We start from the raw sequence: 17688 nt of genomic DNA, 5'->3' as shown, positions 1-17688 counted from the left end.
AAAAAAAAAAGCTTTGAGAAAAAATGTGTTAAATATCAGTCAACGGCAGGAAAACATGTAGCTAGCTTTACAATATCAATCTAAACATATACACAAAGGCAAACGTGAAGTAAAATGCTAGGGAAAGGTAGCACTTTGGGGGCCTAACTGCAGTTTTCCTTAAGTGCACATAAAGGTTGCTGATAACTCCAAGTCTTCACTTTTTCACAGTTCAACATACTTTTATTTCATATAACGTGTTTATATAACATACTATAACGTTAACTTTATAAAACCACCGGTTTGCTACTGATGAATGGACATAGAAGACAAAATTCTCCCCAAGTACATTATGTGAGCTCTCTGTAAAACGTTCCCCAGAAGGGCATATCATCCCAGGTTAAATTCATCCTATGCTATTTTTAAAAATTGCTTTTCATCTATTAAATGGATCTTGGTGGCCTCTTCCCATTTAATCATGTTATGGGACAGAGTGAAACTTCCTAAGAAGGACCAGATGTAGTTTATGTAAAAAGTCAAAAGTCAACCTATGAGGAGGTGGTCCTGCTCTGAAGTCGCACTTTGAACCAGTGATTTCAGCGATAAGTCCCAAATCCCCAGACATGACCCCCCCCACACACACACCCGGAAATCATTCCTCTGCTTCCCCAAAGCCCACCCCTAAATGTCCAAGTGGTGGGACAGTCACCCAAGAGCCCTGGGGCCTTTCAGTGCCTTGCACAGCACATGTAGAGTTCTTCGTGCTGTCCACAAGCCCCTGTGGTCTGAGTTCCTCCCACATCCACCAGCCCCTGGAAGTTTCTGCTGACCCTGACATGTGGCAATTCCCTTAACCCTTTTTTAAAATGCGGCCATCCCGAAGAGAAAGAGGCCTCTCTCCGGGGCTCTCCTGTGCATTTCAGGGCTTTTCAGAACGCGGCCGGACAGGCAGACCTTCCTTATCTTCTCCCAGGCTCGTGTGGCAGATGACTGGCTGCCTGCGTGTTCCGTGTGGGCCCTGGTTCTACCCCGCCGTACAAAAATAAAACTAACATCAAAAACTTTGGTTTTGCTCTTTACGAGTTCTGCTCACACTGGGTGACAAGACATGTTTGTTCCTTCAAAAACAGAAACACAAAGTCCTACTTATGAAAATTGAAACTGGGTAAAAGGGGGTTGATTTCTAGGTCTGGTTTTGAAAAGATTGTCAAAGAGCCTATTTGCTTTTCCTAGTTAGAGACTAGCATTGCTTTCTGGAGTGTTCCTCTGTATACTGTCCTTATTGGGTTTTAGAAAGGTTTTTTCTTTTTAGAAGGTTTCTTCAAGGTACCAGAGTGAAAGTAGCATTCAGATGGGTTGTTCCTAACTCTTGGCCACTAGATTTCCTTCAACTTCACTGTAGCGGAGTACAGCATCTGACACTTGAGGAAAGACCAACAGAAGACACCAGCACTCAGTGGTACCGCTTTGATGCACGTGACAGACGCACTCCTACACGAATTCATCTAGAGAATCAGCATCGAGAGGCGGGCATGAAATTTGTCAAGTTCCCCATTTCTGAAGCGGAGTAAGAAGTCACATACTTACTGAATCAGCAAGCTGACTTTCCAGAAGGACATCTTACAACAGATGGGAAAAGCAGCTCGGTGCTGCACCTCTGAGAACTCACAACGGGTACCAAGCTAGGGGCCCGAGAGGATGAGCCTCTCCCCTCTGTTGAGCGGCTCGGTGGCCTCGCCCCCGCCAGCCTCCCCTCAGTGCATCAGTGCTGTTTCCACGTTTGGAAATGGTTCTGTTCATATTAAGGTATCTGACATGGTGACATTGACTTCCCCTGCGGGCAAAGAGGAGAGAGACACCCGGGGGCAGGGGGTAGGGAATGTGTCATGAAACAGCCCTCTAGTTTGGAAGGAAATCGCCCTCGACTGACATGTTCGTGGACAGCTGAGAGAACCTTTTTCATGTTTTCTAAAGAGACTTCATTTGTCCACCAGACCACAGAGGACAGTTTCAGGTCTAGAGAGCACAGCCCGAAAGCTCCTTGCTGTTTGCCTGATGAGACATTTGATGTCGCAGTGTGGCTTTTGGGCTGCAAGGCATCGGGGCCGGTTTGGCCGCCCCAGGGAGTACCCTGGATGGGCAGAGGCCATGGAATCGCATATGCCCTCTTCCTCTATTTGCAGCCTCATTTCGGTAGTGCAGATTTCCTTCTCCAGGAGACAAAGTTCAGGTCTCCGTGTAGTCCCCAAAGAGAGTATGAAAAGGCACGGCTGGAATCCGCCCCGCCCCGCCCCGCTGTCGGCCCGACGCAGAAGTCGGCCTACACCACTGCCTCGTGACCTTGAAGTGGTCATGGGCTTCCCCTTACCCCGCGGCCTCTACTCTGGGCATTAAATGGGCCCACCCCTCTCCTGAGGAGTCCAGCAGGGACTCGGGCCTGGGGACAAGCTAACTGTGGCAAGAAAGCAAGCTGACTGGACTGCAAAGGGGACTCCGTTTAATCCCAGGTTATACTGAAAAGACAGCTTCTCCAAAGCCTTCGCACTTGATAGTCAGCTACTCTGTTAAGACCCAACCCTTTTCTTTCCACGAAAGGGGGCAAAGGGGACAGATTTTTAACCCCTCGCCCCGCACCAACCCAGTCCATCCACTCAAGTCACCTGTCTCTCCCTTTCCTGCACGAAGGTGTTCAAATGTGACGTTTTCGGTTGTGCTTTACGGAGTATGTTCTAGAGTTCTGCAAAGATGAGGTGCATGAAACTCACAGCTGTCCGGGCTGTAATGATTGATCAACACTGGGTTTGTTCCAGAGGACTGGCAATGAAAGGAAACTTAGTTTGCTAGGCCATTCTTTAAGGTTCCAAACATGGTCTGCTGCAAGCTCTGGACAAAAAGGCTCTCAAGCCTGGCTGCCCACTAGAATCCCTGAAGATCCACAACAGAGCACGGAAGCCAGGCCCCGCTCCAAACCTACTACTGGATGGGAATCTCTGAGCACAGGGCCCTTGCATGGATATTTAAAAACAAACAAACAAAAAAACTAGCCAGAGAATCCTAATGTGCAGCCCGGGTTGAGAACCTGTGCTCTAGAACATCCAGCTCTGAACTGTCACCCCCCCCACCCAACCCAGAACAGGTATGTATAAGAGGTTAAATTGGATGCACTCAGCAGTTTCAATCTGATTTATGCCAGACTGGCAGCAGATAGCCTTGAGTTAGATGGTTTGGGGGCTTCGTGACACCTACTTTTCCCCTCTCAGCATAGGCATAAAGCTTCTAGAAGGCGGAAGCATTTCGATGAACAGACTCCTTTCCTGGGACCCCTGGTAAGGTCAGGATTATTCTCCGTATCTTGCAAACAAAAATTAGGACCACAGGTCAGTGATTTACTCCGATCCACTGAATAAAAAAATCCAACCAAATAACTACAATGCTAGCAAAATTTTGATCTTGGCAAATCTCCATTTACTTAGATTTAAGTAGGTCCAAATAAAACGTTTGCGGTCAAGACGGCAAGACCCTTTTGGGAGGAAACACAACGATCTATGGATTGACTTAGGACTGGGCTGGAGAACTCTGGTTATTTTTCCTCCTCATGAGGGTAATTTCTTATTAATTTGCTGAAAGCTCCCTGGAAAACCAAAATGACAACAAAGCCTTGACTTGAATGAAGAGAGGGTGGGTCCTACCCGGTTGGTTCTTTTCAAGAACCCTATCAGGGTTTTTCTGTTAGCTGCTTCCCTCCAAAATGAAATAAGTAAGCAACCTAAGAGGTGAGCAAGGCTTTATAAAGACCCAACCAAGGAGCTGACCAGCCTATCCCTCCACCTCTGCAAATAACAGACACACACAAAAGCCTCCTCACCTTTCGAGTTTATAGGCATGACGGGTTGTTACTGAGATAACTCCACTGAATAAAACCTGTGCTGGTTCTGGGCACATGTGCCAAGCCTGGGAGCCACCCTCTGCACTCTGACCCCACGACATAATGACCTCCCGTCCAGGGGCTCTCTAAAAAAAGCTGTTTCTCTGGCTCTGGCTCAGAGGTTTTCGTAAGTCCTTCACTAGCCTAGGGAATTCGGAGCCTCATGGGGTTAGATGGGTGGTTTAGCTCGTTTTTCAAGCTTACAGAGCCCACGGATGCCCATGATAAAATCAAAATGGACTTTAGGGTACACAGAAAAGAAAGAGGGGAATAAAAATCATCTCGAACCATACGAAACTGCCATTTCTGTTTTTGAAAACTGGTTCAATATCAGCAATTTCATATGGCTCAATTTTTGTCTGTTTTGCACAAGTTATCAATTCAAAAAGCAAAGTATAATGTCTTATCTAAATATTAACCATTAAAAATATGAGTTAAGCAGATTAAATAGCTGGTTTCATTATGGGTGTACTCGACTGGGCCACTATTCTGTCTGCCACAAGAAGAAAAATGCCCACATTTTATGAGAGTTTTTTTTTTTTTTTTTTTTTAGGGATTGGGTTTTCAAATACACCAGCACCGAAGCATAGAGACACAGGGAGAATCTCAAACTTGGTTTCCAAGAGCTCTCTCGGTATTTTAGCTACCACAGGTGTGGGTAGGTGGAAGAGCTCACCCACAGAGAGCCCCAACTCAGAACCTACATTTCAAACCACGCTCACACTTTAGGCTGGTACGAGGCTCCCCAGATACCAAGAAAATGACCCTTCTCTACATGGCACTCAGTGAGTGTTAAGACATCTGGATTCTTACTCTTACAGCAGACGGAACCGTCTACTGGACTGAATAATGCTCAATTTTCCACTGACTTGCCTCTCATGCCTCACCCGGCCACGGAAATCTCATGCATTTAGTAGCTCAAAGTTTGGACTTCTACTCGGTCTTTAGAACAGTATCTTGTGTTTTGTGGTTAATTTTTTTGCAGTGTGGTTCCACCCCCCCTCTGAAGACTAGCCTATTGCCTCCTAGGCTCCTTGCTGCTCTCTCGTCCCCACATAGAAGCATCCCACAAATTTTGGTGTTATTCCTAAACCCCGCAGTAGATATCTCCGTGGTAGCCCTGAAGAACTGACTGATTTTTGTCATCAGTCTCTAAGCAGTTTCTCCTGCCCTCGGATTAATTTTAAAAACCCAACAGTACAACACCATTTTGCCTTTGGTTTTAAACATTTCAGTAGCTACTTCTTTCTGGAGATTTCCAGAGAAGGAATTCTAATTCTTTCCCCATGTTGAAATGTTCACGGATAGAGTTCTGATCTTCAATCTACAGGAAACCCAGGTAGTGCAGAATGTCCAGAAGCCTGATCACGTGAGATCATGGTCCTGCAGCCCTCGGTGCTAGGGCCTCCGCGCTCAGATTGCTTCCTCCTCAGTTCTGTCCCCCTTGCCCACTGGCTTCCCATCACCTTCGGAGGTCCGATCTCAGCTGCCTTCCTTCGGGATCGTAGGTCTGGCCTGTTCGCCCCTCCCCCACCTCGCTATTCCTGCGGCCAGCTAGGGTTGCGCTGCTGTGTACAGATCTGAAACCTCTCCTGGGGGGGCCTCCCCATACCTGCCACAGCTTGCTCGGATTCTGCAGGTGAATGAGTTAGACCGTGAAAGCATGCTATTTGTTTGTTTGACTCTGAACAGCACACTACTATGTGAAAAAGTGGGAATAGGTCTGCGTTTGTCTTGATTGAGAGACACTTCAGCCCCACCCTCTGCCTCTTGGGTTAAACTTTAAATGTTAAGAGAGCTTCAGACCTCAATAAAACAGAAGCATTAGTTCCACTCAGTCAGTGCCCCGAGTCGGACAAGCCTGGGGCTTGCAGCCGTCCTCACTGCACCCCCATCTCGGCAGGCTGGGGCGGGGGGGGGCGGGACGCGGCGAGTCATGCGTTATCCTCCAGGGGGAACACTAGGCGCGTGCCCCGGCTTGACACCGGCTGGTCTCCTGTTCCCAGGGCTCGGTCCAGCACCTCCTCCGAGCTGCTCTTGGTTCTCCGGCTGCCCTCGAGGCTCGTGGAGGCCGTGTGGGAGCCTGAGGAGCCGTTCGCAGTCACTGTGCTGTCCCCGTAGGTCAGGGTGAGGTCGCCCTCAGTCAGGATGAAATCCGAGTCTTCCTCTCTCAGCGGCTCTTGGTTCTGAAAAGTGCAACGAGCGACAGCAGCCAATGGGAGACCGATCTCCCCTAGGCTGGGCGCCAAGCCCGACCTCGACTGCTCACCTGAAAACTGGGGCCCGTGAAACCCACCTGCCTTGAGCCTCCAGCGCGGATACTGGATGCCAACTGTCCAGGGCTATTCAAGGTTAGGCACCGTTGCCCGAAGCAGGGCTTCGAGGCCCAGGAAGCAGTTCTGATTTTAAATGCCTGACGGCTCGGGGGTCAGTGACAAAAGGGAAGAAAAGGAGGCCAGCCTGGGCCTTCAGCTTCCCAACCCTCAAAGGAAGGAGGGGGAAGGTCACTGGGCAAACATGCAAAGTTTCTCGGGCCCCTCTCTTTTTGGGGCAGGTCTTCCGAGAGGGCCTCCCGCCCCACACGAACCACCCTAAACCGACCCGGTTTGCATCTGAACTACTCTTTGTCCTAGTCAGCAACGGAGGGACGGGGGACGCATAATTAGGATTTCCTTCCTGTCCCCACGGAAGGACCCCCGACGGGAAGCCCTCTGGTAGATGCAGTGAGACATCGAGAGGGAAGGGGCACCTTCTCGACCGCCTGTTTCGGGCCCGCCAGGGTGCCCTGGTCACAGGAGCTGGCGAATCACCCTCCCCCCCTCCCTTCTCCTGGGTCCGAGGAGGAGACCTGAGCCCAGAGAACCTGTGGACTATGCCCCAGGCGGTCCAGCTGGTAGGAAGCGGAGGTGGGGTTTCTGCTGCCTCCGGACCGGTTCGGCCCACAGCGAGGATGTGAACACTCCCCAGGTCAGGAAGAGGACCGGCCGGCAGCTCATGCTAAGCCGCAGCTGCAGCAGAGCGGACCGAGCAGGGCCAGGCAGGGCGGGAGCCGAGCGGCGGCCTCTCGAAACTTCCAGACCCAGGGGAGGGCTCGGGAAGCAGCGCAGGGTCAGACACAACCCTTCACCCTCTAATGGGTTTCGCCAGCAAAACGAGGGGCGCTTGGCTCCCCTCCTGCCCCCACAGCACGTCTGTCAGACACGGCTCCAGAACGCTCTAGCCAAAGTGCTCTTGCTCTCCTATTGCCCATCTGCTCTTCCAGGTGCTTCTGGAGTCCTGCATCGTCTACGCGGCAGGATGTCCTCGGTGCAGGGCATGGAACCCGCCTCCCCAACAGCCTCCTACCCTCCCCCCCCCGACCCCCACCCCCAGTCACGCTGTCCAAGGCCACGGGCAGATTCTCCCTGGCATACCTGCACCCCCCTCTGGGTGAGAAACCAGCAAAGCACAGTGGCCGCCTCCTCTTCCTGGCGCCCTTCCCTGAGGGGCTTAAGCCACAGCAGGTGCCAGAGGAACGCCTGTTCAGCGCCCAGGGAGGACGCGTGGGTCTGCCGACCTCCTCCTCCCGTCCCAGCCTGTCTGTGTGCGCTCACTGGTGACAAGCTCAAGCCTGCTTTCTGCATCGCTCCTCAGTGATGTCGACCTCTCCACGCTCCACAGCCTGACTCCTCTTAACCCAGTGCTCCGGCTTTTTTCTTGACAGGTGAGCACGCAACTCTTGTTGCTTGTGGCCTCAAATCCTCACTGGAATGAGGCAGCGTGCAAAGGTGCAACCGAGTAAGAATCCTCTACTCAGGCAGAGCGTAATTCCAAAACTCACTCCAAACTCCCCAAATTCCTCCTCGCCATCAGTATTTAGAAAGTCCCGAGGCTCCATCTGTCCCACGATCGTTTTCCTAACAACAAATGGGATTGTGTTCCCTGTTTTAGCACGTTCCATTTCTCCCGTGCCTGCGAGCGCTAAGTAATAATGTCAAAATACCGCAGCCAGGGCTCTTAGTTCCCCCTTTTCAGGGGGAGACTCTCCTGGCATGCATTTTACTCTTTCGAGGACAGAGAGGAATGTGAAGCAACTGCTTGGAGGGAAATGCTGCAAATGTAGCCACGCCCCCTACTGCAGCCCAGCTGAGGCCCCCCCCATTCCTCACCATCCCCAGCCCCCCGCCCCCGCACACCAGCCCGTGTGGTCCACGCTGGCTGACCCGAGGCAGTGGGAAGCAGGGCTCAAATTCACCAACAGGAGAAAGCAAAATTGGATGTTGACCCATTCCATTATGAAACTCACAAGCCCGGACAAATAGTACCCGAAACAAGGACATGGTAAAACCCAGTGGACAGGGATTTCCAAATCAGAGCTTAATGAACGTGATACACAGATGATGAAACCGATCCACTTCCTCGAATTCTAGATGATAGGACTGACGAAAGTTTTAAGCTGGAGGTTTGTAAAATTATGCAGCCAGCTGTCCCCTGAAGGCTGCCATGAAGATGCTGTTGAATAACCCTGCAAACGTGTGTTGCAGGAATGTGCCCATTTTAAACAACCAGAGGTCACTTTCATGAATGGAAGAACCCTGTTTTCTAGGTGGATATCCAACCTGAGTGGTTTAGAGTTAGTGCAAAGAGTGAATAAGGAACATCTTCAACATGGCCCAACTAAACCAAAAAGTACAAACGCCCTCTAGGTGATGGGTGAGAACCACAGAGTGTCGAACAGCCACGCGAGAGCGGCCCTGCCCGAGACCCTCACTGGGCTCCAAACCCCACCGGGGGCCCCTCCACTCTCTCACCTTGGGCTTCCTCAATTAATTTTTCAAAGACTCTATGCTCCCACTCTCTCAAGTGCAAGCCTCACTGTGTCTGTAGCTGACTGAGACCCTGGTCAGGACCCCAGCCCAAAGCAACAGGGGACAGATTCTTGCTTCTTGACCAAGTCGCCCCATCTCTGATGAGGCTGCTCCTTAGCATGCCAGACCCCAGCACCCCCCGCCCAGCTATGCCCCCTGCCCCTCTGTACCACCTGAATGCAAACAGTCGTTCCCAAGCCTGCTGCCCCGCCCCGTTAGAACTGGTCAGGGGTCTTCTCTCCCAGATCTGGGCTTTGCATTCTGCTTTCTCAATGCTAATCAAGTCAATTGCAGGTTGTTTGCGAATTCTCTGAAACCTGCATTAGGGTCTCAGCTCTGCCAATTACTAATCCTGGGACCTTGGCACTTTCTTCCTCCGTAACCCTGTAGTAGCTGATTATTTACAGTATGGCCAAGAGAATAAACTTGGCCTTTGTGAGCTGTAAAGCTCTACACAAATTTAAGGAGTTCTTCTCTCCTAGGCTATAATGGTTGTATTTGTGACCGGATGAGGAAGGTGGCAGAAGAGAGAGGAAGAAGGGCCTTTCCCCTCTCCTCCAGTCCTTCTGTGTGGGTAGCTGCTTGCTCTCCCCACCCTTTTGCCCAGCAACCCACATAAGGAGCTCGCAAGTCAGTCCCAAAGCTCAGATGTCCACCAGTGTGGATATTCTTTTCATACTGTGCTAAGTCTGAATCTGAAAATGGAAAGGGCCTAACCATATCAATGTAAATAAAGCATTCACAAAAAGAATCCTCACATTTGCTAAACGCTTTGCGGTTCACAGTATTTTTCTGTACCTTAGCCTTTAATCTCACAGCCAGCCTGTACAACTAGGCCCACTTTACAGACAGGAAAACCAAGGCACAGAACACCTAAATGGCCTCAGGGCTTGGCTTTGAATCTAGTTGTTCGGATTCCAAATCAAGTGCTCTTTCTACTACACCACAGCTGCGGACGTGCGTGACGGGGCCCCACAGCCCGGGTAAAAAGGTTTCCCTGTTACTGTGCAAAATAGGTCAACATATGGAAGTCGGCCATTTCTAATCATCTTACTTAGAGATGCAAAACCCATGGATTTGGAGGCTTGCAAGCAACAGGTTTCCTCTTCCTGGGGAAGACACTCCCCGGACCCAGTGAGCAAGAAAACGCCCCTGACGCGCCGTACTTACGTCGTACACCTGAGGACTGGTCAGACACCGAGCAAGCAGGCCACACCAGGCTGGGAGCGTGGTGGTCAACGGCGGGCCACTGTGTGTGAGGATGGGCTTCAAGTAACTTTAAAAAGCGACTTAAGGAAAAAATGTCTGCAAAGAAAACACACACCCAACACAACGTGTTTAGAAATCCCCCAGAGTAAATCATCCAGGCTGCTACCCACAAATGGCCTCCTCCCCCACATCTTACCAGTACGATTCAGAAAATCCTTGGGGTCTACAATAATCTGAATCAAAGATTAAACCATCCTGTCAGCCTTAAGCATTCACTGTTAACTCTCAGGTTGGCGGTTCCCGCTTTGCAGGCAAAAAGAATATTTGATTAATTAGAGCATCCTTCTCCCTTGTTATGCTGCATGAGAATTTTGGTTTCAATCAGCATTCCAGCTTTGGACACACAACCAGCTCACGTCTTGGAAACAGGAGACAGCATATCGGCTTCTCAATCTCAACACTACCGACATTGGGCGTCAGGTCATTCTTGGTTGTAGGGGACTGTTCTGCCCTGTAGGGACAGGAGCACCCCCGACCCCTCTCCCAGGCGTGACAACAAAAATGTCTCTAGACGGGGCACCTGGGTGGCTCAGTTGGTTAAGCGACTGCCTTCGGCTCGGGTCACGATCCTGGAGTCCCGGGATCGAGTCCCGCATCGGGCTCCCTGCTCAGCGGGGGGTCTGCTTCTCCCTCTGACCCTCTTCCCTCTCGTGCTCTGTCTCTCATTCTAATAAAGAAATAAAATCTTTAAAAAAAAAAGTCTCTAGACATTGTCAAATGTCCCCTGAGAAGCAAACCTGCCCTCGGTTGAGACCACCACCCTAAGGTGAAGGTCAGCTACCCTGGGAGCTCAGGATTTGTCAGTCTGTGGATACCTGTGCCGTCAAGTGCATGAGCCTGTGTGGGAAGCACCAGGAAGCATGCGTCATGATATGACAGCGCCTGGACCGTTTCTGGTACCCACAGCCCCAGCAATATGGAAAAGGTGGAGACCCCCATGGCCACCTCCACGGCGGAAACGGCCAAGAGAATTTAAAGGAAGGTAAGGAGGTATCCTAGTCATCTGTACCCCAGAGGATGACTGCTCTGAGCACCATCAATATTTACTGCTCAGCACAGGAGAAAAAAAGCCTTCTTCTCTGGGAGGAGACGGAAGGAAGACCCTGGAGTATCCTCCTTGTAGGGAATCACTCCACGATGAACAAGGTGTAGGCTCTGCTGAACCTCTTTACGAAACCGAACAAGCCCCCTCTGACCACTGTCCTCCAACCACATTTCTGGGAATGGCCCCTGCTGGCCTATTGGCTACTTTGAGTCTAGCTGCGGAGCTGACAGCAAGGCTGGATTCCAGAAGGAGTAATATACAGGCACATCGGAACCCCGAGGCTACCTTTCAGTGGCCTGCTTCGGGTAGTTCAAAGCCAAGTTCTCACAGTCCCCAAATACAAAAGGCCCTCTAACAACTTCTTTAAAAGAGAGAAAAAAGCCATTTACAGATAGATTTTTAAATATGCAAGTTCTTTGAAGGGCCAAAATGAAATATCAAGTCTCTGTCCCATCCAGTTGTTCTGGTAATTACAACTTCACCAAAGACCTTTTTTTTTTTTTTAAATTGAGGCATAACTAACATACAATATTATTTTCGTTTCAGGTGTACAATGTAGTGATTTCGCTTTTTTATCTATTGCAAAATGATCACCTCAATAAATGTAGTTACCATACAAAATTAATACAATATTATTGACTGTATTCCCCATGCTGTACATTATATCCCCATGACTTACTTATTTTATAACTGGAAGTTTGTACTACCTTTTTAAGATTTTATTTTATTTATTTGACAGAGAGAGACACAGCGAGAGGGAACACAAGCAGGGGGAGAGGGAGAGGGAGAAGCAGGCTTCCTGCTGAGCAGGAGCCCGATGTGGGGCTTGACCCCAGGACCCTGAGATCATGACCTGAGCCGAAGGCAGATGCTTAACAACTGAGCCACCCAGGCGCCCCTGTACTTTTTTTTTTTTTTTTTTAAGATTTTACTTATTTATTTGAGAGCTAGAGAGAGAGAGCATAAGCGGGGGAGGGCAGAGGGAGAAGCAGACTCTGACAAGCAGGGAGCCTGATGCAAGGCTTGATCCCAGGACCCTGGGATCATGACCCGAGCTGAAGGCAGACACCTAACCGACTGAGCCCCCCAGGCGCCCCAAGAAGTTTGTACTTCTTGGTCCCCTTCACCCATTTCACTCCACCAACCTCCTTCCCCTCTGGCGACCACCAATCTGTTCTCTGTATCTATGAATCTGGATTTTCTTTGTTTTGTTTTTTAGATTCCACATTTCAGTAAAATCAGTGTAGCATTTGTTTTTCTCTGATTTATTTCACTTAGCATAATAGCTTCAAGATCCATCCATGTTGTCACAAATAGCAAGATTTCATTCTTTTGTATGGCTGAGTAGTGTTCCACTCTGTGTGTGTGTGTGTGTGTGTGTGTGTGTGTGTGTGTGTGTGTGTGTGTGTGTGTGTCTACACCAGAAGAATAAGTTTTTTCTCTTTCTTGATTTATAAACTTTAGTCAGAGGCTTTTAACTCCGTCCTGCGAAGGATGGTACATTTAATTCATTTATACTCCTGCCTCTTCAAGTTTTTCCTAATTTTGATTACAATTAATTTTATACTGCAGATATATAACATCTGCATTCTATTTTATAACTGATAAGTAAATTTTCTATACTTTGTCTATGAATTGAGTCTAAATGTTAAAAACCACTAAATAGCATTCGTAATAATATTGTTATATGCATATTATTCCCTGTAACCAAGTAGAGTGGTTAGAACATTATTTTTTTTTTTTTTTAAGTAGACTCCATGCCTAGCGTGGAGCCCAGTGAGGGGCTTGAAATCATGACCCTGAGATCAAGACCTGAGCTGAGATCAAGAGTCAGACACTAGGGGGTGCCTGGGTGGCTCAGTTGGTTAAGCGTTCAACTCTTGATCTCAGCTCAGGTCTTGATTTCCGGGTTGTAAGTTCAGGCCCTGTGTTGGGTGTGGAGCCTACTTAAAAAAAAAAAAAAAAAAAAAAAGAGTCAGACACTTAACCAACTGAGCCACCCAGGTTCCCCGTGGCTAGAACACTATTAAAAGAAATGTAATACAGTGTCATTTAAACTTTGTTAGTGAGAAGAGAAACCTGAGTGTCTTGCGAAATACAAGATCTTCTTTTAATTGTTTTGATCTTGTTCACTTCTGGGTTATAAAAAATGACTTCTTCATTGCTGTCCCCTTAGTTGGATCTGATTTTGGTTTTATCTGATCCTTATGCTGTTGTTGGGTTTCCCCCCTCCTTCTTAGAGAGTCTGCACAGTGCTAAACTTTCTCAACTCTCGCATGTCTGAAAGCCACCCTCCTTTTTTTGCCCACTCAGCTTGGGTGTAGAATTCTAGGCTCAGACTTTTTCTTTTCATCCTAGAACTCTGACAATGCTACATGGTATTCTAACCTTCAATTTTGTTAATGCCACATTGGATTCTTTCTCTTTAAAGGCTGCCAGTCTTTGTCTTTGGAAGCCATGAAGAGTCCTGCTTTTCCCCTTTAGTTATGGAATGCTCCAACGTGTCCATTCATGCTACTCACACCAGGTGGGCCCTCCCACTCTGGAGACAAGAATCTGCCCTTAGCCAAGGGATTTTTTTTTTCTTCCATTATTTCTTTGGTTCTTCTTTTCCTCCACAGTCTCTATCTTCTCCTTTTAGATTCTGTTCAAGGACTCTGGACCTCTTCATCTCGTAACTCTTCTCTTGCCCATCTCTGACTTTGTGCTTGAATTCTCACAGCTTTTTTCCTCAGCTTCATCTCCCAGATCAACAGTTTGGTTTCCACCATGTAATTAAACTATCCATTTTGGGGCTTCATTTCAGAAACTTTATGTTTAATTTCCAAAGTTTCTTATTTGCTTGCTCCTTTTTCTAATAGCCTGTTCTTACACTGTGACTGGAAAAGCCTTGCAACTCTAAGGCTTTTATTAGAAAAATTAAAAAATAAATATTCGGCAGGGTACCTGGCTGGCTCAGTTGGTAGAGCATACAACTCCTGATCTTGGGGTCATGAGTTAGAGCCCCGCCTTGGGTGTAGGGTTTACTTAAAAATATATACATATATATGTATATATGTACATGTACATATATAGGACATGCAGGTACATATATAGGAATGAATGACTTTGGCATGCCCCCCACGTCTTTATTCAGTTTCTCAGTTCATCAAGCAGGTGGGGAATCTGACCACGCCAAAGTTGGGTGGGTGGCGGGGGGGAGGTTACTCTAGGGAGAATATTCTTTGGTGGCCTCAAGATCTGTTTCTCTATCAAGCCCTCCCCAGGTAGTAAGTCTTTCTTTAGAGAGCTATGGCCTAAAGAGAAAATTAACAGCTACCAGTTGATCTGTGGACACAGGAAGTGCCTGTTGCAACTGTTACAACATTCTTTAATAAATCACCTAGACAAACTGGCTTTGGTCTTGGGCTATGGTTTTCTCTGCTACAATTACCTCTACATTTGGTCTTGCGAATACCCCAAAGTATCTCTTTTGTGATTCCAAGGAGGCCTGGGAACAACAAGAGAGCTATGTGTGCGCGCTGAGCCTCTTATCTTAAATTGGAAGCCCATCTCTTCCATTTTCAGGCTTGTCCAGCGAAGGAGGTACCACACTTGCTCTTCCTGCCTTGTGGGGATCATTCCCATCCAGCCAAACCCTCTTCTGATGCAGCCAAAGCCCACATTTTCTTGTGAGATCATCGATGGAGCTATAGAATGAACTATGGGCACCTTCCTCATCTAATTCTTCAGACACTTTGTGCCTGCTTCTGTTCTTAGTTTCTCTCCTCCAAACTAAACAAGTAGAAATCCTTGTCGCTAAAATTTACATTCAGAGACTTTAGAGATCACTCCTGTTGCTCTTCGAGGAATAATTTCTTCCCCACTCAGCTTCATTGAAGTATGACTGACAAATAAAAAACTGCATGTATTAAAGGTGTGGGAGATGTTTAGATACGTGTATATTGTGAAATGATTACCACAATCAAGCTAATTAACATATCCATCACTTCACATGGTTACCATTTTTCTGTGTGTGTGATGTGAAAACTTAAGATCTACCCCCTTAGAAAATTTCTAGTATACAATACAGATTATTAACTATAGTCACCATATTGTACATTAGGTTTCCAGAACTTACTCATCTTATAACTGAAAGTTTGTACCCTTTGACCAACATTCTCCATTTCCTCCACTCCCCAGCCCCTGGCAACCACCATTCTATGCTCTGTTACTCTGAGTTTGACTTTTCTAGATTCCACCCATAAGGAAGACCATGCAGTGTTTTTCTTTCTGTGCCTGGCTTATTTCATAGCATAATGTCCTCCAGGTTCAACCACGTTGTCTCAAATGGCTGAATTTCCTTCATTTTTAAGGCTGAATAATATTCCACTATATACACACACACTTGCACATATCTTTATTCATTCATGCACTGATGGACACTTGGGTTATTTCCTTATCTTCGTTACTGAGAATAATGCTGCTATGAACATGGGAGTGCAGATATCTCTTTGAGACAGTGATGTTATCTCCTTTGGATACATACCCAGAGGGGGGATTGCTGGATCCTATGGTAGTTCTATTTTTAATTTTTTGAAGAACCTCCATTCTGTTTTCCACAGTGGCTGCACCAGTTTACATCCCACCGACAGTGTAGGAGGGGGTTCCCCTTTCTCCACAGCCTCCCAACACTTGTTATCTTTTGACATTTGGTAACAGCCATCCTAATAGATATGAGGTGAGAGCTCATCATGGTTTTGATTTGCATTTCCCTGATGATTAGTGATGCTGAACAACTTCCCATGTATCTGCCAGCCAAGTGTGTGTCTTCTTTGGAAAAGCATCTATTCAGGTCCTCTGCCCATTTTTTAAATTGGGGTCTTTGGGTTTCTGCTGTTGAGTTGGAGGAGTTCCTTATATAATTTGGATATTAATCCCTTAGCAAATATATGATTTGCAAATATTTTCTCCCATCCCACAGGTTGTCTTTTCTTGTTGTTGATGGTTTCCTTTGCTGTACAGAAATTTTTTAGTTTGATGTAGGCCCATTTGTTTATTTTGCTTTCGTTGCCTATGCGTGTGGGGTTAAATCCAAAAACTCATCGCCAAGACCAATGTCAGGAGTTTTCTCCTATGTTTTCTTCCAGGAGTTTATGGTTTCAGGTCTTGCATTTAAGTCTCTAAGCCATTTTGAGCTGATTTTTGTGAGTGGTGTAAGACGGGTTCCAGTTTCATTCTTTTGCATGTGGATATCCAGTTTTCCCAACACCATTTATTAAAGAGACTGTCCTTTCCCTATTATGTATTCTCAGCACCTTGGTTGAAGATTAGTTGATCGAATACATGAGGGTATATTTTTGGGCTCTGTATTCTGTTCCACTGGTCTGTGTATCTGTTTTAATGCTAATATTATACTATTTTGATTACTATGCCTTTGTAATATAATTTGAAATCAGGGAGTATGATGCCTCCAGTTCTGTTCTTTTTGCTCACGATGCTTTAGCTATTCAGGGTAATTTGTGTTCCATACAAATGTTACGATTGTTTTTATTTTAAAAAACACCATTAGAATTTTGATAGAGATGCACTGAATCTATAGATTGCTTTGGCTCATAAGGCAATTTTAACAATATTAATTCTTCCAATCTATGAACACAAATACCTTTCCATTTATTTGTGTCTTCTTCAACTTCTTTCATCAGTGTTTTTTAGTTTTCAGTGTATAGATCTTAACCTACTTGGTTAAATTTATTCCTAAGTATTTTATTGTTTTTAACGGTATCATAATGGGATTGTTTTCTTTTCTTTTTTTAAAAAAGATTTTATGTATTTATTTGAGAGAGAGAGAGAGAGCATGAGCAAGGGGGAGGAGGCAGAGGGAGAGGGAGAAGCAGACTCCCCGCTGAGCAGGGAGCCTGACACGGGACTCAATCCCAGGACCCTGAGATCATGACCTGAGCTGAAGGCAGACACTTAACCAACTGAGCCACCCAGGCGCCCTGGGATTGTTTTCTTAGTATCTTTTTTGGATAGTTCATTGTTAGTGTATAGAAATGCAACTGGTTTTTGTCTGTTGACTTTCTATCTTCTGACTTTCCTGAATTTATTAGTTTTAAAAGAGTTTTTTGGTAGAGTCTTTAGGGGTTTCTATATGTAAGATCATGTCATCTGCAGGGGCACCTGGATGGTTCAGTTGGTTAAGCATCTGACTCTTGGTTTCAGCTCAGGTCATGAACTCATGGGTCCTGAGATCAAGCCCCACATCAGGATCCACGCTCAGCGGGGAGTCTGCTTGAGATTCTCTCTCTCCTCTCCCTCTGCCCCTCCACCCTCCCCGTGCTCACTCTCTCTCTAATAAATAAACCTTTTAAAAAAGATCATGTCATCTGCAGAGACAATTTTAATTTAAAATTTTTTTTCGATTTTTTTTTTTTTATTTATTTGAGAGAGAGAGACAGAGATAGTGAGAGAGCACAAGTGGGGAGGAGAGGAAGAAGCAGGCTCCCCACAGAGCAGGGAGCCCGATGCGGGACTCGATTCCAGAACCCCGGGATCATGACCCGAGCCGAAGGCAGACGCTTAACCGACTGAGCCACCCAGGCGCCCCGACAATTTTAATTTAAATTTAATCTGCAGAGACC

At 47.0% G+C, this 17688-nt stretch overlaps 1 protein-coding gene across 1 annotated transcript in view; it reads right to left on the bottom strand.

Moving 5' to 3' along the window:
* SLC9A7 (solute carrier family 9 member A7) overlaps positions 1-17688 on the bottom strand; it is a 132209-nt gene continuing 114521 nt past the window's right edge. Inside the window, exons 16-17 of the mRNA XM_088028826.1 lie at positions 9922-10027; positions 1-6090 (exon numbers count right to left, since the gene is read on the bottom strand). Of these exons, the coding sequence (XP_087884952.1) occupies positions 5839-6090; positions 9922-10027 (358 nt within the window). The 3' untranslated portion in view covers positions 1-5838. The remainder of the gene's footprint in view (positions 6091-9921; positions 10028-17688) is intronic.

Source organism: Eumetopias jubatus, unplaced genomic scaffold, assembly GCF_037043125.1.
Source record: "Eumetopias jubatus isolate StellerSeaLion01/CBP00866 unplaced genomic scaffold, mEumJub1_p1.0 scaffold_11, whole genome shotgun sequence".
Lineage (NCBI taxonomy): Eukaryota > Metazoa > Chordata > Mammalia > Carnivora > Otariidae > Eumetopias > Eumetopias jubatus.
Note: the sequence above shows the minus strand (reverse complement) of the source record. Positions and strands in the feature narration are given on the sequence as shown.